The sequence below is a fragment of the Muscardinus avellanarius genome (genome assembly GCF_963383645.1).
Source record: "Muscardinus avellanarius genome assembly, chromosome: 1".
NCBI lineage: Eukaryota > Metazoa > Chordata > Mammalia > Rodentia > Gliridae > Muscardinus > Muscardinus avellanarius.
Window position 1 is genome coordinate 66,306,249 of NC_137786.1, and position 23,074 is coordinate 66,329,322.

Genomic DNA, 23,074 nt, shown 5'->3' on the forward strand with positions numbered 1-23,074 from the left:
TATAAACTCAGGCAGAAATGACAGCCTAATGATTAAATATAAAACCTCCTCCAGTGCTTTGCTTTTTCCTTCATGAACATGCACCCTAAAAGCAGAAAACTGTGCAATTCAGAAAAGGAAATTTATGAGGAGTGATTACACAGTGCCTCTAGCACTCTCAGTGGGCAATGGGGCCCTGATATATCCAAGTGGCAGGTAGAGATCAATGTGGGGAACTAATGTTACTCAAGATACTGAATCCACTATCCTTATTCATTAGGGAACCTCTGGTTACAATGTGGCTTCTATGGTGGCACTTTTCCCTATGGGAGAGAAATGTGTTGACTTATTAATAAATTACCATTCCAGTTTATACGCTATTCTCTGAGTATTCATATGGTAAATCAGTCCTTACAGCCCCCAACCAAATATGTTAAATGAACAACCACTGAACTAAAAAATCTGGACTGCAATGTGATGACCATACCATACTGCTATCAATTTATTTTTTTTACCATGAATCTTTTTCTTTCTTGTTGTTCATTCTTTGCATAGTAATAGCACTGTCTAATGTTATAAAAATATACACGTTTACAATAAGTAAAAAATAAATGTCAAATGCAGCAGTAAGAGTTACCACTCACTGGGTAGCTAATAGTGTATCCAGCACTTGACCCTCTGTACACATTTGACCCAAATCTTAAAGCAGGATGAAGCCCACATTTCCACTTACAGATGAGGAAAACGATGTTAAGATGAAGATCACACAGTCAAGTCGAGGATGGAGCTAGAATTCAAACCTACATCTGGTGCCAAGCCCAACTGCCTTTTAAAATGCTGTAGACTGCCGGGCGTGGTGGCACACGCTTGTAATCCCCGCGCTTGGGAGGCTGAGACAGGAGGATCGCACGGGTTCGAAGCCGGCCTCAGCTACTTAGTGAGGCTCTCAGCAACTTAGTGAGACCCTGTTTCCAAATAAAATATAAAAAAGGTCTGGGAGTATAGCCCGGAGGTAGAAAGCCTCTGGGTTCCACCCCCAGTACCACCAAAAAAAAAAAAAAAAAAAAAAAAAAAAAGCTGTCGACTAAATGTTGTAAACCCACTAAATTCTTGTGGGTTTGCATAGTTACCAAACCAAAAATACAATTTCTGTTGAGTGGATGTGAAGTGATTTGAAAACCTAGCGTATGCCAGGCATTCTGTTAAGAGTTAAGAATTAAGGAGAATATTTAAGGAGGAAACACGGACCCTATTTCATCTTGAAAAAACATTTTAATAGAAGATAATTACAATATGAATGAAAAGAGATAAATGCCGTAGGAGAGGCAATATGAAGTGCTATGAGGATTCAGAAAAGATTTCAAAATACATCTGAGAAATATATAAACTCACAATTCATTTTTAGGTTGGCATTATAATAATGGGTTAGGGTATTGTTGGACATTTCTCTTTCTACAGGAAAAAACCCAAGGCCAATTAACAACTGGCACTACCACCACCAATCACTGGACTTTGGGCAACTGATCTGGCTCCTGACTACCTTTTTAGCCACATCTTCCTTAACTACCTTAACTTTCTAACTAGCACACTTCAGTTCTTAAGTTTTACCTATACTGACCCTCTGCCTGAAATGCCCTAACAACTCTCTCCACATATCTCCCTCCTGCCCAATTCTTGTTTGTTCTTTAAGGCTCAAAACAAGCATAACTAGCTGTGTGAAATGTCTCTGACCTTCCAAAGTGGAGGTGAGCATTACCCTCTCTGCTCTCAAACACAATGTACATCTTTATCACAGCACTTAAAGCACAGTGATGTAATTTCTTGTTTATCCGTCTATGTACTCATCTTTGTATTACCAGTGCCTAGCATGACTCATGATGCAAATTGCTTAAATTTTTTTTAACAAATGCTCAAGAGGCACAGTGTTAAGAGAACAAACTGAGCTGGGCGTGGTGGCACATGCTTGTAATCCCAGTATTTGGGAGGCTGAGACAGGAGGATCTCAGGTTCAAGGACAGCCTCAGCTACTTAGTGAGGCCCTTTGCAACTCAGTGAGACCCATTTTCAAAATAAAGAATAAAAATAGGGCTAGAGGTGTAGCTCAGAGGTAGGATGCTCCTGGGTTCCATAGCAACGCTTTAGTCACCTGACACAGTTGAGAGAAGCACTATGTTCCTGAGGTGTGAGTTGATGACCACTTTTCAATTTTTAATTTTAAAACTGCTTATATCATGCACCAAGTTTTCAGGGACTAGTTACAGGGAGAGATTTTTAGAAAGTAGACACTTTATCATCTACCAAATTCCAATCAATTAACCGTCAACAATGTCAAAACATTCTGAAAGATACCTTATATAAATTCAAAAGCTAAGGGCTCTGTGATTCTGGGCAAACATGGCATATTAATTGCACACATTTATCTTCCTTTTCTAAAATTCCATTAAAAAGAAAGTAAAGAAAAAAAAAAAAAGAAAACATTAACCCATAACACCAAAGAACAGAAAAAGTGGCACCAGTGTATAAGTAACTTTAAAATGAAGTTTTCGAGGATGGAAAATAAAAGGAATAATACCTGGCTTGGCAAAAATGAGGAAACTACAAGTGCCTGCAAAGAAGGAACTAAATAACAACTTGTTGGCCAGATTCAGACAGAAAGGAACTAGGGCAGAAGTGTGAGGTGTGGTTCTAAAATTGAGGAGTTAATTGGAAGTTCAAATAAGAGAGCAATGAGACACCCTCCCTAGCTCCAACTAACTTTCTTTCTCAATAGCAGAAGATAGGAGTGGGGCCTAAAACAGGAGGTTTAAAAGAAAGGCTGCAAAAAGAATCACGCACTCACAAAAACTTTTCTCTTCATGGTTTTCTGATTACAGGAGATAATATACCACCGAGGCATATGACAGAAAAATATACTGACCTTGCTCTTAGGATGCCAAGCAGTAGGGATGTGTGTGTGTACGTGCACGCGTGTTTGTGTGTATATGAAGACGCTTCTCTAAAAACAACTGAACAGTCTCAGAGAGAAAACCTACAATCTCAGAAAACAGGTCTCCGTACACTGACACTGGAGACTACCCAAGGAAAAGGCCAGTTCACCACCTAACTACCTAATATGAAGCCCATCAGTGACAGGCCTCACTAATTCAGAACTTTTAATCAGTTTATTAGTATCTCACTCTTACAGATAGCTAAGGATCACCAGATAGTCCAAGAATGCCTCCAAACGAATAAGAAATTAACAAAAAAGGAATAAAAGAAAGACAGTTTATGGAACAGAAAACAACACTTCAAAATATGTCTTCAAATAAAGGAGAAATTGAGAAATTAAAAATTACATAGCAATTAAAAATTCAATATCAGAGTTAGAAGATAAAGTCAAGGTAAATCTGAAAGGCAGTAAAAAAAGGTAGGTAAGATAAAATGAATACCTACAACTAATCGGCAGTTAATCTTAAACATTTAAAGCCAAGTGTTGTGACCCATGCATGTAATCCCAGTATTTGAGAGGCTAAAACAGGACTGCAGGTTCATGGAGAGCCTCAGGAAGCAGTGAGACTCTCATTAACCCAGTGATACCCTGTTTCAAATTAAAAATAAAATCAGGCCGGGGGTGTATTTCAGAGGTAGAATGTCTCTGGGTTCAATCCCCAATATAAAAAAAAGAAGAAGAAAATAAAATGGGCATGAGGGCACTCACCTGTAATCCCAGTACTAAAGAGGCTGAGACAGAAGGATTGCAGATTCAAGGACAGTCTCGGCAATATAGTGAGACTCTAAGCAAAATCATGTGACCCTGTTTCAAAACAAATTTAAAAAGGGCTGGGGAGCCAGGCATGGTGGCACACCCTTGTAATCCCAGCATTCAGGAGGCTGAGACAGGAGGATTGCAGTTCGTGGACTGCCTCAGCTACTTAGTGAAGCCCCCAACAACTTAGTGAGACCCTGTTTCAAAATAAAGAATAAAAATAGGGCAGGAGATGTAGCTCAGAGGTCAAATGCCCCTGGGTTCCATCCCCAAACCTCCCCACCAAAAAAGGCTGGGGGTGTAGGTTGGAGGTAGAATGTCCTTGGGTTCAATTCAAGGAAGGGGAGGAAGGGAGAGAAGGAGCTGGGTACAATGGCACATGCCTGTAATATCAGTACTTGGGAGGCTAAAACAAGATAATAGAATGCTAGAGGCAGTATCAGCAATTTAGCGAAATCATTTAATCCCAGTACTTGGGAGGATAAGACTGAAGAATCGCAGGTTCAAAGACAGTCTCAGAAACTCAGTGGGACTTTAGCAACCTAACAAGACCCTGTTTCAAAACAAAAATTTAAAAGGTTCTGGGAGGCCGGGTGTGGTGGCACACGCTTGTAATCCCCACACTTGGGAGGCAGAGACAGGATGATCGCGCTGGCTGAAGAGACCTTGTTTCCAAATTTAAAAAAGTATAAAAAATAGGTCTGGGAGTGTAGCCCGGAGGCAGAAGGGCTTCCAGGAACCCCAGTACCACCAAAAAAAAAAAAAAAAAAAAAGGTTCTGGGAGTATAGTTTGGAGGTAGAACACCCCTGAGTTCCATCCCCAGTACACCCCTCCCACAAACACACAAAATTAAATTTTAAAAATTTAAAAAGGGCTAGCGGTGTAGCTTGGAGGTAGAATGTCCCTGGGTTCAATCCCCAATACCAAAAAAAGAAGGAAATCTCCCAAATTTAGGGAGGTGAGCTGCCAGGTCAAAAAGGGCCCACCAGAGGCCAAAAGAAAAAATGGCAATAAATAAATAAATAAATAAATAAATAAATAAAACATAAATAAATAAATAAATAAAATACAAAAAGTCCCACTCCGTATTATCATAAAAGCTCAGAACAGCAGCAAACAAAAGAAAATCCTCAAACCTTCCAAAGTAGGAGGAAAAGTTACATGAAGGTAAAGGAATCAGAACAACAGGCGTTGACACTGGAAACTACAATACAATAAGCCAAGACTTTAACAAAACTAAGAAGAAATTATTTCCTTTCTAGATATCTATACTCAATTAAGAAGTAGGAGGGGATGAAAGACACTTTCACACATACAATGTGTCAAAAGTATTAATCTCCTACCTAGCTTTTTCAGGAAATTACAGAAAATGTGTTCCGTGAAACAAAGTAAACCTAGAAAGTAAACAGAGTTCAGGAAACAAGATAAAATTTTAAACATTTTAAAGGAAGGTCACGTTACCAGAAATTGAATTGGTCTTGTATGAGAACTAGATTCAAGTATGAGAACTAAAAGTAACCAGTCCATATTGAAGCAGGAGTACAGAAGAATATTACATACATACATACATACATACCTACATATATGTATATACATATACATATACATATACATATACATATACATATATATATATATATATAGAGAGAGAGAGAGAGAGAGAGAGAAAAGAGAGGAAAGAGGAAAGAGAGGGGCAGAGACAGAGATTGATTTTGTCACTGGGGATGGAACCCAGAGGCATTCTACCTCCAAAATACACCCCCAGCCCTGGTCTCTCTAGGTTGCTGAGGACCTTGCTAAATTGCCGTGGCTGGCTTTGAACCTCTGATCCTTCTTTCTCAGTCTCACAAGTACTCGGATTACAAGTGTATACCACCACACCCAGTTTAGAATATAAATTTTTAAAGTTTAAAAAAAAATGGAATGGAGCTGGGCACAGTGTCACATACCTATAATCCCAGCTACTCAGGAGGCTGAAGCAGGAGAATCCAAGTTCCAGACCAGCTTGAGCAACTTAGTGAGACCCAGTCTCAAAATAAAGAATAAAAAAAAAGGACTGGAGGTGTAGCTCAGAGGTAGAATGCCCTGGGCTCAACTCAGTCAGTACTGCAAGGGGGGAAAAAAAAACGAAAAAAAAAAAAGAAAAACAGGCATAGTGGCACAAGCACGCTTGTAATCCCAGCATTTTGGAGGCTGAGACAGGAAGATCGCTGTTCTCAGACAGCCTCAGCTACAGCTACTTACTGAGGCCCTTTGAAACTCAGTGAGACCCTGTTTCAAAATAAAAGAATAAAATACCCCTGGGTTTCATCCCCAGTACCGCAAATAAACAAATAAATAAATAAATAAATAAGTAGAATAAAAGTTTAAAATTTTTAAAAATGCTGGGAGTGTGGCCCAGTGGTAGTGGGAGTGTGGCTCAGGTCTAGCATGTCCTAGACGCTGGGTTCAATCTCTAGTATGACCCCCAAAAATAAAAAAGGATATATTAATATATTAATATTTAAACATTTGGAAAATACTCAGATACATGATGTGGTGTTCCAGATAGAATTCTAAGATGGTCTCCAAGATAACCATCATCTTGCAGACACTTTCTGCACGGTACTCTCCTTTTGATTGTGTTTTTGCCATCTGAAAGCAGAGAGACGGACAAGACGATGATGGGATGACACTCAGGTAGGTAGGCCATGACTCTGTCGACTTTAACTTAATCAAAGGGGAGAATATCCTAAGTAATCTGAATCTATTTAGGTGAGAACTGTGAAAGGAGATGAATCAGGGAGAGAGGTTTTGATGGCTGGCCATGAAGACACAGACTGAGATGCAAGCAAGGAGATGAATTCTGATAACCACAGGAGAGGGAAAGAGGGCCCTTCGCAAACCCCCGCCCACATCCATGGATGTGATCTTAGTCCCAGCTGCCACCTTACTGTTACAGCCTTGAGACTCACAGAGGTCAGCTAACTAGTGCCTAAACTGTGACCTACAGAAACTGCGAGAAAATAAATACATGCTTTGCTCGGGTTTGTTTTTGAGAGGGAGGGACTGGGAATTCAGGAGCATTCTACCTCTGAGCTATGCCCTTAGCCCTATTTTTTTATTTTGAAACATGATCTTATATATTTTAGAGGACCTAAATTGCTGAGGCTATCAGTGAACTTGCAATACTCCTGTCTCAGTCTCCCAAGTACACCACACCCAGCTCCGTATTTGTTTTAAGCCACTAAAGTTTTGGTAATTTGTCACACAGAAAGGGAAAAAAACTAATATCATGCCACGTGGAAAACTTAAAAGATATGAAAAACACAACTTAGAAGGAAATCATACTTCTTCCCAAAACAAATTGTCTGAAGTCAAAGCAGTATCAGGTAACTTTTTAAAAAATACATATAGAATAGAATAGAAATGCCAGAAGGCAAAATGAGCAAAGTTTGAATGCAATAGCTAAAAAAAAAAAAAATCAAGATCTCAGGGCAGAAGAGAATTCAAGACAGCTGAAGCCCCAGCGTGGTGGCACTCGCTTGTAATCCCAGTACTTTGGGGGGGGGGGGGGCAGCTGAGACAAGAGGATCTACCCTCAGCAACTTAGGAAGACTCTCCGCAACTCAATGAGACCCTGTTTCAAAATACAAACTAAAATATGGCTGGAGGTGCAACTCAAGAGGTAGAATGTCCCTGGGGAAAGCTCCAATACTACAAGAAAAAATAAGATGAAGCTAAGCAGGAAAGAGAGCTTAAGGTGTAAGGGAAAGGAACGCAAACAGTAGGCGAGCAGGAAGGAGAGTACCTCAGGACAAAGCTGAGTAGGCAAGGGAGGAGCTCTAGGCAGAAGGAGCTGGAACTCAAGGTGGAGGTGCATAGGCCGGGGAGGAGCCCAAGGCGGAAAAGTGGGAACTCAAGGTGCAGCTAAGCAGGAAAGGGAGGAGCTCTAGGCGGAAGGGTGAGAACTCAAGGAGGAGCTGAGCAGGAAGAGGAGGAGCTCTAGGCGGAAGGAGCTGGAACTCAAGGTGGAGGTGCACAGACAGGGGAGGAGCCCAAGGCGGAAAAGTGGGAACTCAAGGTGGAGCTAAGCAGGAAAGGGAGGAGCTCTAGGCGGAAGGGTGAGAACTCAAGGAGGAGCTGAGCAGGAAGAGGAGCTCTAGGCGGAAGGAGCTGGAACTCTAGGTGGAGGTGAGCAGGCAGGGGAAAGCCCAAGGCGTGGAGGTGAGCAGGTAGAGGGGGGGGCTCAAGGTGGAAAAGGAGGGAACTCAAGGTGGAGCGGAGCAGGTAGAAGACAGTCGGAAGCGCAACTCCACGTGGAGCTGGAAATGAAGGAAATGGAGCTCACTCCTGTCTTTAGGTCCTTGATTACTTGGATTGGGATGAATAGGACAGGAATGTTTCAGGCCTTCCCTTGTATTAGGACAGAAGTTGAGGTGATCTGAACAAGTTAAGTCAGAACTTGGCTTCAAGAACTGTCATATCCTGGAACTGTTGTATTTCTTTTGGAGTTCTCATTTTAGCAATTTTTTTTCAGCACCGGGTACTGAACCCAGAGGCATTCTACCTCCAAGCTACACCCTCAGCCCTATTTTTTATTCTTTATTTATAAACAGGGTCTAAGTTCTGGAGGGCCTAAGTAGCTGAGGCTGGCAGGGAACCTGTGATCCTCCCATCTCAGCTTCTGAAGTTCTGGGATTACAAGCGTACACCAACATGCCCAGCTTAGTAATGTTTTTACTACAAGTAACAAGAATAATTAGGGAGATTTGAGGGAAATGTTTATGCCCGTTTTGGGGTTTCAGTCAAAAGGAAAAGAGAATAATTCTGGAGACCATCAGGTGGTGCTGACAGGAAGAACATCTTGGGAATATAAATCCCAGAGAACTAAAGCTGGGGTTACTAAATCCAGTTATCCTTTAATTTATGAGGATCGTGTTTTGTTTTGTGGTACTGGGTATTGAACTTAGGGGCATTCAACCTCTGAGCTACACCTCCAGCCCTATTTTATTTTTATTTTGAAACAGAGTCTTGCTAGGTTGATGAGAGTCTACTTGCTGAGGCTTTCACTGAACCTGTGATCTTCCTCTCTCAGCCACTCAAGTACTGAGATTATAAGTGTGCGCCACCCCCCCCCCCCAGCTATGAGGATGTTTTAAGTAGTCCTTTAAGGGATTTGGTGAGAAGCAGGATAGATGTGTAGTCGGGCTTTATATGCCATGGAGGAAGTACTAGGAAGAAGCAACTGAAGAATCAAAGACAGCTTTCTTGGAGAACTAGAAAGTTATTTCATAATTCTTTTCCTTCTTGCCAGTCATTTAATGTCTCTTGACATAGAGCTGGTAAATGAGGCTTAGCACAGTGCAACAAGATATCTATTTAAAAAATTAACAACTCAAAGAAGACAGTAGAGCCCCAGTTCTTGTAGCCCACAGGTGGGGAGGACATACAGAAATAATTACATTCCAATGAGGATATGTGTTTTAGCAGATTACTAAATAATGACCTATAGGAGAAATAAATAAGAGTGATTTACTTTACCTTTGAAATGAGGGGAAGATGAAGATGGAATGGGGTCAAAGAATTATTAGGAGGTGGTGAGATTTTTACTACAACCCAAGAAAATATGCCTTCCTGGTGAGGAATATTTAAGAAAAAATTATAATTAATACAAAAGTCTTAAATGAGTCATAATTTTATGATCAGTTAAAAAAAATCTAACATCTTCATGCCTTTCATTTTTGTAGACTAGTAACACGGATTATTTACTAGTAAAATAGACAGGAATTCTATAGTACCACTAAACAGACATGACTAAAAGATATGCTTTATTAACATTAAAACATTAAAAGTAAATTTTATGACGCTTTTTAAAAACAGAGGCTCTCTGCCAGGCGTGGTGGCGCACACTTGTAATCCCAGAGCTTGGGATGCTGAGACAGGAGGATTGCACAAGTTCGAAGCCAGCCTCAGCTACTTAGTGAGGCTCTCAGCAACTTAGTGAGACCCTGTTTCCAAATAAAGTATAAAATAGGCCTGGGAGTATAGCCCAAAGGTAGAAAAGCCCCTGGGCTCCACCCCAACTACCACAAAAAAAAAAAAAAAGGCTCACTCTTGAGATGGCTTGAGTTCTCCCTTGAATGTGATTCCCCCACTTTTCCTAAATAAATCTGTCCTTGTCTCTGGGGGAAAAAAAATGAAAAAATTAAGAAACCATAAGATAAACTTAATTATGCTTTTCTCCCCTACCCCCGCAAAAACAAAACAAAACAAAAGAGCTGGGGATGTAGCTCAGTGTTATAGCACTTTCCTTCCCAGCATGCTTAAGGCCCTGGGGAAAGAGGAAGGAAGGAAGGAAGAAAGGAAAGAAGAAATGGCCATAACTGGTAATTACTGCTAAAAGCAACAAGATTTAAAGAGATGCAGATGAACCAGGCTCAGAGATACCAGCTTTGAGTATCAAAAATCCCCCCACCAGTTAAAAAAATACAGCTTTTGTAACTTGAAAGCAAGAAGAGGGAGGGAAGGTGAGGGAGGGAGAAAGAGAAAGAATTTTTGGAACCAGTGGGACTTCCAATTGAACAAAAGCTTCTCACATCTGTAAGCTTCATTTATCAAATGCAGTCCCTCCCAAAGTAAAGTTCCTATGATGTAGGATAGAAGAAATAAGTAGGTGGAAAGGAGACAGACAGGAAGGAAAAGCAAAATATAACTTTAATATAAGAACCTGGACCTGAAGTGCTTCAGCCTCAAATCCACAAACCAGTTCTCTTTCCTAGGCCTGACTCTCCCAAAAAATTCCTGGGAAACCTGTAGATCCTGGAGTTAACTACAATATTTCTGAGAAACCTATAATTTAGGATATTCCAGCTTAGCTGTCAATCAGCTAATGAGGACCCCAATGAACTGGAGATCATCCACCCTAAGGCTGACCAGACCATCAGGCTCATGCTCGTATATGTTCTCTAGCCCACCCCCCATGAAAGTCCTCTATAAAAAGAGAACCCTGAACTCCCCAAAAGGCCTTCCTCATCTTGAGGGGCCCGCATTCTCTCCTGAATGTGTATTTCCTTCCCTTTTCCCCAAATAAACCTCTGTCCATGTCTCTAACTGGCGCGTGCTGAGATTCTTTTCCATCATGTTAGCCAAGGACCCTGCAGAACCTGAGTTCCTGAGCTGAAGACTTACCCCAACACCTAGACCAGCAGCAGCAGCAGCATCAGTTAAAAATTTGTCAAGAATCTCAATTTGGGACAGATCTGTGGGTTCCTAATCCTCCTAGTCCTACAGAATCAAAAGCTCTGGTGGGGGAGGGGCAGTAAAGGAAGCCCACTTTAATTTCTGCCAATGTCATACTATGCTGATCTTCCTTCTTTACGCAAAAATTCAAGCATTTCCAAACTTACTGTATCTGACCTAGATTAGAGCATCACAGTTGCTAGCACATAGCTCCAAATATGTTTGCCAAGTAAATAAGGGATCAGGCTTCGGATGTGCTTCTCTGGCCAAAGGGTTTTAAAAACAATGCCTTTAAGCTGGACATGTTCTCTTCACTTTCCCACATTCCTCACTAACCCCTTCTGTTTTCTACCTTATGTCACACATTTTTCTACCAAGCCAAAGATAGCATTAGAGTTTGGGACCGCAGGAGGAAATAATTCCAAAAGAATAACAATTTTAAATCTGGGATCAATATGGTCCAAGGTTCTTTTACAAATGAGAAAATCAAGTAACTTACAGCTACTTCATGATGGTTTAGAAATTGTATGCTACACCTGGCCCTTCCACTTCTGAGTCTACTTTAAAGCCCCCAAGAGATATGTTTTAATGTTATAGTTAGATATAGAATGGCCCCTTGAAGAGCTCATTAATTGGTGTCTGGAGTAGACAGAGTCATGTAGTAGTAATTGAGTCATAAAGGTTGTAATTCCAGCAGTAGATAAGTCCACTGTATTTATCTGGTGGTGACCTAGGCTGGTAGGGAGGAGGTGGATCCCTGGGGCGGGGGTACAGCCTTAGAGATTATACATGATTCCTCCTCCCCTTGATCATGCTTTCTTCCCGCCTCCATGATGTGAGGAGCACAGCCCATGTGATTTCCCTCTGTTTCCTGCTGCCATGCCCTGAGATCTGCGGTCCCTGACCTCACAGGGATTTAACCCAAAACTGTAAGAAAACAAATCATCTTTCTTCTAAGTTGCATGGTCAGTCTTTTATATTATAGTTGTGATAATCTAAAATCTTGAGAACAGATACTGTCTCAAGCCTCCTTTTAATGATCTGAAATTGATCCTTCATACTTAGGCATTCCAAAGGCTTATCTACCCATGTAACTACAAGGACCGTTAGTAGGGTTTGACTGATAAAATTTAAAATTTGAGATTAATTTAAAAACTTTATACCAAACACATGTAATAGCAAATCATGTATGATCAAACATGTAATATAAAATCATTTATAATTACGTCAATGTATTCAAAGTATAATGCATTGAGCAGAACCTTAAATTACACAAAAACTAAAATGCTGTGTTTTTCATTGTCTAGAAGGAAAACAAGAGACATACAATTATAGGACTTGCCAATACACTTAACTTGCACAGTGTGTGAATGCTCATTTAAAGAACTACTAAGTACTCAAAGCTCCTCTCCAGAAGAATTTGTCTGCATGTGAATATCCATTTATGATCCCCTGAACTAGTGGTAAGAGCCTCAAAGAGCTGGAAGGGTCAGTTATACTCTGCCATTTCAAAGCTGCATAACCTCCCACAAGTCATTTTCCCTTTGAGCAGTATCTTTCTGCATAAAAATACATTAGTATTAATACTCTGATAACTGACGACACATATACCCATAACACTTAAAACAATAACTGATTCTTGATAACTAGAAAAAATAGTAACTGCTTTAGCCAACCTTGGAAAAAATTAAATAAAATTTGAGAGGAAGGCCAGGTGTGGTGTCCCACACTTGTAATTCTAGTATTTGGGAGGCTGAGACAGAAGGATCACAGGTTCTCAGCCAGCCTCAGCTACTTTAGTGAGGCCCTCCAAAACTTAATGAGACCTTGTTTCAAAATAAAGAATAAAAAATCGGGCTGGAGGTGTAGCTCTGAGGTAGAATGCTCCTGGGTTCAATCCACAGCCACACACACACACACACACACACACACACACACTGAGATAAAGAAGCTAAAACTGATAGACACTTATATATCTCTATGTAGGAACAGTGACTAATCCTGGTAATATTTTTACTATAGGCATTAACATCTTTTAAATCTTTACTCTTAAATCTCAAGAGAAGCTCTAAAACTTAAGTGTATTCATTTTAGAGAAACTAAGGATATGCAGACTCAACAAAGCTTCACAATTTTTCCTCCTAGAAATAAACAAGTTAGCAGTTAATCTTCAAATATTAGCAATTAATCTCTTTCAAATATTTTTATGCATATACAGAACCTATTTATATACTTGAGGTCATAAAGAATATATAATTGTCCTTCCTGGTTTCTACTGTATATCTTTGAGAACATTCTTTAGACTAGCTCCCTATTATGAATGGCATATCATTTAACTACCTACAGATCAAATATTGAATATTCAAAACACACTAAAATGTTGCAAAATGAAATTAGGCATTAATATTATCATTAATGTCTTACTATTCCCCATACCAGCATAGGAATTAGCAAAACGTGCATATTCATAAGATGAATAAAATATTAAATGAAAATATACAACTAAAATCCTATAGACTCTAAGAAAAGGGCAGCCTGCAAGATTTAGAGCTTTTTTTTTTTAATGAACAAAATTTCAAAGAAGATGAGATGAACAGTGACTTGGGGATCTTCTCACTCATGTTAGGTACGCAGATCACTGGCCATAATGAGTTAATAACAGTAGGTGGGACCTTCATTCTGTAAAGATCTTGGGAGCCGCTCAAGGTGATTAAGCAAAGTCAAAGCATACAAATTTTAATAATAAAAGCCAAGATATGAGATTCCTAACAACAGAGAAAGACAGAAAAAGGCACTGATTTACAAAAGAATAAACAAAAAGGAAGCATAGAAAAGGAAATGGGATAAGTACATTTAAATGTTATAGCAGATTCAAAATAATTGTCCCACACAATTGTAGGAATGTACAGACTTACTTTCCATGAAGGAAGACTAACTGATAGAAATTTCTAATCTAAATATTTAGAGATCTTTGACAGTCAATTCCACTTAAAATAATTTCAAGCTGGATGTAGTGGCACACACTTGTAATCCCAGTACTTGGGAGGTTGAGACAAGAGGACTGTATGTTCATGGCCAGCCTCAGCTACTTAGTAAGGCCTTCAACAATTTAGTGAGACTCTATTTCAAAATAAAGGATAAAAAATAAGAGGCAGGCGTGGTGGCGCATGCTTGTAATCCCAGCATTAGGGGTGCTGAGACGGATGATCACAGTTCGCAGACAGCCCCAGCTACTTAGTGAGGCCCTTTGCAACTCAATGAGACCCTGTTTCACAATAAAGAATAAAAAATAGGTTTGGGGGTGTAGCTCGGAGGTAGAATGTCCCTGGGTTCCATCCCCAGTACCACCAAAAAAAAAAAAAAAAAAAAATTCCATAGACTGTTATTAAGAACCTAATGAGAAACTGAAAATAGATACGGCAGAAAATTCCAAATCACATAACAGTGCCTTTAGAATAACCTCCAGACTTCTTACAAATACTTAAATAAAACCAGAGGACAATAATACCTACTTAAGAGTGGGATATACTAAAACCTAAAAGTGAAAGAATCCAACAGTTTACCTAGGAAAAAATAGCAGGAAAGAATCTAGCACATCCAACTTTTTGCACAACTGCTAGGAATCAGCAATTACTAAAATGAGTTAAAATTCATCCAAAATCCTTTCAGTTAATGTTGCATATGTGTGTGCTATGCTATGAACTGATCTGTCAGAAATACAATGTATAGTACCCCTAGAGATTTGGGGTTTGGTTTGGTTTGATTGTTTTGTGTGCTGCTGGGGATCAAACACAAGGCCTCAGCAAACTAAGCAAGTACTTTTCTTTGGAACTACACCTCCAGCCCTCTCAAGCACTTTTCTATTAGGACTCTCCAATTAAAGACAGTGGCGAAGTAGGAATAAATTCTTCTATGGAAAGATAAAAGTCATGGACATTTTCATCTACAGCCTTTTTGACTGTGAAGCATTGAACATACAGATCTAGATATGCAAATAGGCATCTGATAAACCCAACTTTAAATAAAAGTCATGAAAAATTGCTTTGGTATCTGTAGTCTCTCAACATAGTTTTTTGTTTGTTCTTAATTTCCAAATAACTCTTGCTTGGCAATTTTACATAAAGCCCTCAATTCTTATAATCAGTCTTCCTTAAAGACTTAGTACCAACCTTTTTCAAAGATAATGTGGAAACTCTTCATTTTTTATAGGTGAAAATAAGAACTTTTATAGTTAATATCAGGTATTAAGAGACTAAAGCAATTTTTCAAAAGTTAGAAAAACTACAGTGGTAAACTATACTTTGAAGATAAAATATTGATTGCTGATTTTTTTAATTTTATAAATATTCTTTTTTGTCTTTGTTGTCTGTCTTAAAAAAGACAGGTATAAATGAAATTCAGTTCTAAACTATGTAAAATTTTAGTTTAATTTTAAATTATTTAGTTAAATAAGAACTATAACTGATCCATTACTGAGGGGAAAAAAAACCCTCATGAGGTAGAATACTTTTATTTTCTTTACAAGTTCACTAAAAAGATGTCTCTATAAAATTAATTTTAAATTATACTTACCAGAGAAGTGAAGAGATTTTTGGAAACTTTAAATAAGATAGAAAATAGAATACAAGTAGAAGAAAAATACAAAGCATTAAAAAGATATATATCTCAATGTCATTTACTATACTTTTTCTTTCAAGATTATTGCTTTAAAAACAAGCAGTATTGCTTCTTATGTTTCAATTTTGCTTCCTTTCTGAGATATTTTTTTGTTTCCAGTACTGGGTATTGAACCCAGGGGCATTCTATGTCCAAAGTACACCACCAGCCCAAATTTTTATTCTTTATTTTGAAACAGGGTCTCATTTGCGGAGGGTCTCACTAAGTAGCTGAAACAGGCAGTGAACCTATGATCCGCCTGTCCCAGCCTCCTAAATACTGGGATTATAAGAATGTGCCATTATGCTTGGCCTTTCTCAGACATTTTACTAAGGAATATAGCAATGACTGTTGTGTTCAAGGCTTAAATAGGAAAGCATATTAATGCTAAAATTAAGAACATGAGTTCACAGGTAAATCTCCTTTAACAGAGTGATCATGGATGTTCAGATGTTATACTATATGGAGGGGTATTCTGTAAACTTACAATTTTTTTTGCTCCAAATTAATATTCTAAATATACTATTTTATTCTCAGGTTGAATATTGTTGAATGATTTTTTTTTTTGTGGTACTGGCAATTGAACCCAGAGACAGTGAACCTCCAAGCCAATCCCCAATCCCCCCTTTTTTTAAATTTTTGAAATAAGGTCTTGATAGGTTGATGAGAGCTTTTCTACTTGCTGAGGCTGTCCTAGAAGCTGCAATCCTTCTGGCTCAGCCTCCCAAGTGTTAGACTACTGGCGTGCACCACCATGCCTGGCTAATGATTAGTTTTTAAAAAGTTTTATCTACTCTTGTAGTAACAATCAGTAAAATTTTATCTCAATTCTCATTGATGGGCTAAAATCTATATAAATACTCTATTGCACATAGGTTCTCTCAAAAAGAGATACTTAATGAACTTACAATGCCTCAAAACTACTCAGTATTTTAAAAATCCAAAGAGAAGTCTTTTTGATCTTTATTAAAATAGAGAAAATCTTGGTTATTCCACAAAGAATCTCATAAACTCCAGAATTTCTACTGTATTAGCCACAAGGCCATAAAGCATTATATAAGCAACACCCTAAAAAAACATTTCAACTACACAGAACCTAACTAACATGATATGCTAAAGCTATTTAAAAGTCTTTTAAAAGTTATATTGGAAAAAATAAGCTATATTGGAAAAAATATCAAAAATATTAAATATTTGAGACTTATTTTCCTTATCTTTTAAGTTAGTTGAGTTAATCTTTATAACAAAACAATACTTCAAATACTTCAACTAAAAGACTAAAAAAAAAAAAAACCACCCACATGGCAGTCAAGAGAACGGACATTTTTGGATGTTATTAACCTTTTAATATTTTTAGATGTTATTAACCTTTTAATATGAAACATTCAATCTCTTAAAAGTACAAACTATGTATAAAGACTTCTACTAATCTCTTAATTCTCAAAATTAACTATTTTATAACCATCTGAGAGTGAGTGTCTCTGCTAGGAGGATGCCATGCTGTTTCCAACATTTTTACCTCTGTATTCACATATTTCCTAATTCTGAAGAAGACCCACTCAGCCGTCTACACATCTCTCAATCAGTACCCCTCTCATCCCTCTTCTCTCTACTTTGGGATTTTCCAGGGCCTGCACAACTATCCACATCTTCTACCCAGACAGAATTTACTGTTGTGGCTTCATGTTTCCTTAGGACCCAACATACAAAACCAAATCTTAAACTTTGCCTCCACCACTTCTCTAATCCTTCATGTTACTTCTTTGTTTTAAACCTTGTATTGGGGTTCCCACCACTAAGAGCAGTTTTTCACTTTGCCAGTTCATACCACAGGAATGTTAAATCAATTCAGTGCCCCCCCCATCATTTCTTCTTAAAAATGAAATGGAATGGGATAAAATAGAAACTACCAGAATATATCACATAAAGTAAGGATATTATTTTGTGCTTTTATTATTTACATATGAATCCACTAGGTCACAACATAAAAACACTGTTATAAGTAGGCCATACCTTAAAGAAGCTTGAAATACCCCAGCCTATAGCACAACCCGGTGTTTCATTCAGTCAGAAAGCTCTAGACCTATCTCTTGCTGCTACCAACAAAAGGCAAGCAAATGAAGCTAGGTTCATGCCAAACTTTTTTTCAATTCCTCTTCTTAGTACTGTCAATCACACCGTTCTCTCTTCCTGGAATGCCCTTTTGTCTGTGTATGTGGCCCACCTGTACTCACCTTTCTGTCAAAGTCTGCAGCAGCTAACACCACACACACAAGCTGTGCCTCTACATTATAGCTCCCTCAACACAATATTGTGCTTTTTCATTTTAAACTTGACTCTCTTCCCAGTTTCCATACTATAAACTCCTTGAGGGAAGGAGCACAGTTCGCTAGCTCTATTCGGCAGCACTAAGCTAGCTCAGTGCATGCAGCCAAATAGGTGCTGAAAGTGGGTAAAATGAGTAAATAAGGAATTAAAGACTTGCATATATAACCTATTTATTGTTAGAAATGATAGGATGGTTGCCTTTGCAAGAAAGCCCACTCATGCTACAGTACACTGGTGGGTCAAGATTTCAGCAGTTTTGCTACAACCAAGAGATAAGAATCCTTTGCAGCCTGAGGCAGAAAGAGGTGTCAGCTTCCAGTCTTTGAGCAAATGGGCTCAGTAGAGATTGCAGGGCAGTATCCACTCCCATACTTCAAGAAGGCTTGAGGTTCCCAAAGACAGAGGAGATCTCAAACTCCATTAGCAGGGACAACCCCATTTTATATATGACTAGCTTTTAAGGGGTAGGGGGCTAGGTTGCCAATACTAGTTAAGTAAAAACAAAAGGTAACATGAATTAACTGGCTGAAGTTACTTGATTTCTGTTGCCTACTCTAATTGTTCTGAAATAGCTACTGACTCACTCACTGCTCTCATTAAGAGATACTACTGATGGGGGGGGGTCAAACCTAACAAGAGCTCCTCACTGAGACTTTGAAGCTTTTCATGGACTTCACCTTATATACATAAATGCCTTTATTTTTAGGGAGTCTGATATACCTATTTTACAAAAACATACTTCAGCTGTCTTCACTGCAATTAAAAACAGTTTACGCAACATCCTAGATACTTTGATAGACTCTGCCAACTGTCAGTTTCAGCTGTTATTTTCCTTTTCTACATAGTTCATAAACTATCACAGGAACCATAATTTTTTGCTTATATTAATCACTCATTTTATTTAAAATATTACTTAGCTTATTAGACTTTGCCCTTAGACTTGCAATTATATTCATAATTAAGGCAAAGATAAATCCTGTTAAAACCTAACATTAATAAAAAAAAATGTATTTGTAATATGTGAAACTCTTCATCCCCAATATTAAATTTTAGATACGTCAGAGTTAGGTAATTTACGACTGTCTGGGTAAAACTTTAAATGTCATTTAAAACTCTGTTTGCTTTTGTTTTAAGTAGGTCCAGGTGAGTTTGCTGATTTCATAAAAATGTATTAGGTATATAAACCTACAAAGTGTGGCAACTTCTCCAAATGCTTTTTTCTGTTTCCACCTATCCTTCCTCTTTCAACAACTCAGATAAAACAAGTCACTCTTAAATAAGAAAGGAACATTATTTCTAAAAATAGACTTCAGAAAAATAACACCACAGATGTTGGTTCCTTTTCCTTTAAAGTCTGCTTCTAAAATTTTATTAACAAAAGGGCAAAAAAAATCAGTTTTTAAAAAGCTTAAATATGCTACTGTCTAAATATGTGTTATTTGTAGGAAGCTTACTTTCACATTTAAATACTAATCTCCTTAATATTACATTCATCTCACACTTCCCTTAGTAAAAGGATGGGCCTTATTAGCATTTAAAGGTTGTAGAAAACTGATTTTCTTCCATGGTGCTACCACTCCATGGTCTGGAGAATGCAGCCTTCAACATGAGAAACTGCCGCTTGAAAATGTGTGGGTATGTGTGCCCGCGGCTCCAACACGTTTCAAACAGCGGAGCTGCAGATGTTCAAGGGGAGCCATATTTCAAAGGTTTGAAAATTAGCATTTTTCAGTATTTTCTCTCATTTAAAATTGGTTCAACTCATCCAGAACACTTTTCAAATGCCAATATTTCCCAATTTAGTTAGTCACACAGATTAGAGGGTGGAAAAAACTCTCCATCTGAAAGATCCACTTCAAGAAACCAACCAGTGATCATAAAAAATGGAAGAAAAGAGGAGAAAAATAATTCATCTTTAAGGGCTAAAAAAATCTTTAAAAGTCTTCTATATAACTTCCTTCATTTTACAGATAAGAAAATAGCCCAAACAGGTTAAGTAATTTGTCTAGGGTCAATAAGCTACTAATAGCACTAAACCAGAATTAGATCTTTAAATTACTCTTACCAGTACCCCAAATCTGCAAGTTTGAAATATACATACATGTGTATATATACATGTAAATATATACATACATATCATTTGTCATTGAGTCCTAAAAACAATTATAATCTCATTAATTCCTGAGGAAGGACTCCAACAACATGTTCTAAATATTCAAAGTCGAGTTAATAAACTTCAGATTCTAACTACCAATAAAAAAAGGTGCAAGTCAAGAACTTTAAAGAAATGTTTGTACAACCTTAAACCATCACAATGAATTTGAGTCCCTCATTTCAAACCCTTTCCCTCAAATACACTTTAGTAGTTTATTCGACTAAAAAAAAAAAAAAGAAAATTCTGGAAGTAATTTTAACAGAAAGCATTGGCAAATTCAAAGAGATGAGTAGGTCATTACACCAATAATTTATCGTGGGTTTCCAGCTTGAATTAGTGGAAGTCACTAGCATTTACCAAGCTACAAGGTGAAAGTTTAAAAATGCACTCTTGTATGGCTTGCGGTATGAAAGACAGTGTAGGTCTGTTACTTATTGTTAACACAAATGGAAGATCTCAGCTTAAAAGCAAAAAACAGAAAGTGGAAAAAGTGCCTTCAACCAAAAGCTTTTCTATCTCACCTCTCATCTCCTACCCAGTGTCCTGGCACCGAGGAGAACGCATCAGCGAGACTCAGATCTCGGTTTTAATGCCCCAGTAAATCAACTCCATACATTTTAGCTTTGGGTATTCAAGGGCAAAACAGAGGGCACCGTGAGGGCAACGATTTACATTGGATCACTTTCAAGGACTGTAGTCTAACCACCGCGTTACAATCGTTCCTTTGTGCAACTGATTTCAAAGTACTGAGCGAATGCAGTACCTCTCCTTAAAAGATACGGTCAGCAAAAGCAAAGATGACAAGATTTGGGTAACATACTGATACAGCGGTATGATCAATGAAGTGGTATTAGGTAGAATGCCTGGTCTTAAACTAAAGTTACAGACAATATACAGCGTGTTCCTTAATTATGACCTCTAGTGTCACTTTACAAAAATAACTTGTTAAAAGGTTAGCACACCTATATCTTAAAAGTAGGACCAGGTTGGCAACGGGGCAGATTTATTTGAAAACAAACAAAACAGTTACCACCACCGCTCAATAACACACATACATACACTGTGATAAGCACAAAAATTCTTACCCCATTTTGCCCAATGAAAACTTGCTCTGAAGTTTCTGCTCTTATGCTACGGAATAACTCCAAAGGAATTTCTCCGTCTATTTCGCAGTTGCTTTTCCACCCCCCGAGATCCTTTTCCGGAGGTATTTCAAGGATGCTGATAATTCAATTAGTCCTCTTAGGTAAAATGATTCCTGTCACGTCAAAACCAAAACGTTCAAACAAAGGTGGCATTTGCTTACTAAGAATTAAAATGTTGCGCGGTGATGTCTCAGCGGCCAACTCTATTCCACAAAATTAGTGTACATGTAGGAAAACGCAGAAACCAGCTTCACGGAGTCCTATAAAAAACGAGTTCGCTGGTCATCTCGTTCATGTCGTCCTCGACACTCGGGGAGAGCCCGGTAACTCGGCCTTTTTGGTGCTAAGGCTGTGGGTTCAAATTTCTCCACCACGCCGGTCCCTGGGGGTGGAGCGTGCAACCCAAGGCGACGTGCGCTTGAAATAAAAATCCTAAGAGCAGTAATGCCACTGCTTCCCTGCGCTCACATTAGAAGGGAAAAAAACAAAACTATAGAAAATCTCCTCGAAGTGCAAACCCGGCAGCTTGCGACGTGCACGGCACTCCACATTGGAATCTGTCTTTAATGTTTCCCCTCCTAAGACTCGGAGCAGAGAGGAGGTGGGGAGGAGGACGAGGAGGCTGGGCAGGATCGATTCATTCTCCCGAGGAGAATAAACGGAGCCATTTCCAGGCTGGCAGCAGGCTGGGGGCGCCGCGCTCGCCGGGGAGCAGGGGGAGGGGGCGGCTCCCAGCGCCCGCAGCCCCTTCCCGCCCCCCGCCGCCGAGCACAAAGGGCCGGCGGGCTCGGCTCGGCTCCGGCTCCGGCTCCGGCTCCGGCTCCCGCCCGCGGCCGCCGAGCAGCGCGGGTCGCGGGCTCCCGGCGCGGAGAATGAATGGGTGCGGAGCGCGGCCGCCCGGCTCCCTCCCCCGCGCGGGGCGGCGGCGGCGGCGCGGAGGCTGGAGACCGCGGGCTCGGGCGCGGGAGCCGCGGGGAGCGGGCCGGCCGCGGGCTGGGCTGGGGCGAGCCGCCGCTCCCGGCCCCCGCCCCGCTCGCCTCGCCCGCGCCGCCGCCGCCTCGCCTCGCACTCGCGCCCCGCCGGCCTGGCGCCCGCCGCCTCGGCCTCCGCTCGCTCCGCGCTCAGCGCCCGTCCCCGTCAGCGCCGCGGGCCGGAGGCGAGCGCGGCGGGCCGGCGGGCGGGCGCGGGGGGCGGGCGGCGAGGGCGGGGAAGCGGCGCGGCCCCTCCCCTGCTCTGGGAGGGGCGGCCCGGAGCCGCGGCGGGCGGCCCGCGGGGAGCGAGCCCGGTCCGTCCGTCCGTCCGTCCGTCCGCCCTTCCTCCCGCCCCTAGCGGCCGGCGGCGGCAGGGCCGTGCGCTCCGCTCCTCCGCTGGCTCCGGGCCCCGCGCCCTGCCGCCACAGCCTCCTCCGCGCCCCGCGCCAGGGGCTCGCGCTGTGTCTCCATCCTCCCCGCAGGAGGACCTTTAAATAGCCACGTCAGCGCGCTGCTCTCCGCACACACGTCACCCGCCGCTCACGTCACCCGGGTGCGGGGGATGATGTCACGCGGCCGGAAGTACTGCTAAATTAGGGAAGGAGCAGGGGGAGGAGGACTCGGCGAGCTCGGCTGTGCCCACCTGCTCTCGCTTCTCTCTAAAGGCCACAGCGCTGGAGACAGCCCGAGAAGAGGCTGCGAGAAGGAAGCGGCGGGAGGAGATTTCCTTGCAACAAATGTGCCAAACGCGAGTGAATCATTCATGGCAACCGTGCCAAGTGTCAAGCGAGTAATATCCTATCTCCCACTCCCACCCCTGTGGCAGCAGCATCCCCGGGCTTCTCGCGTCCCAGCCAGCAGGGGAATGTAGGC

The 23,074-nt window shown here is 40.5% G+C and overlaps 1 protein-coding gene across 1 annotated transcript in view; it reads right to left on the reverse strand.

Moving 5' to 3' along the window:
• HOMER1 (homer scaffold protein 1) overlaps positions 1 to 21,175 on the reverse strand; it is a gene marked incomplete at both ends in the record, with an annotated part of 143,597 nt that extends 122,422 nt beyond the window's left edge. Inside the window, one exon of the mRNA XM_080705961.1 lies at positions 21,171 to 21,175. Coding sequence (XP_080562087.1) covers positions 21,171 to 21,175 — 5 coding nt within the window. The remainder of the gene's footprint in view (positions 1 to 21,170) is intronic.
• Positions 21,176 to 23,074: the final 1,899 nt, after the last annotated feature.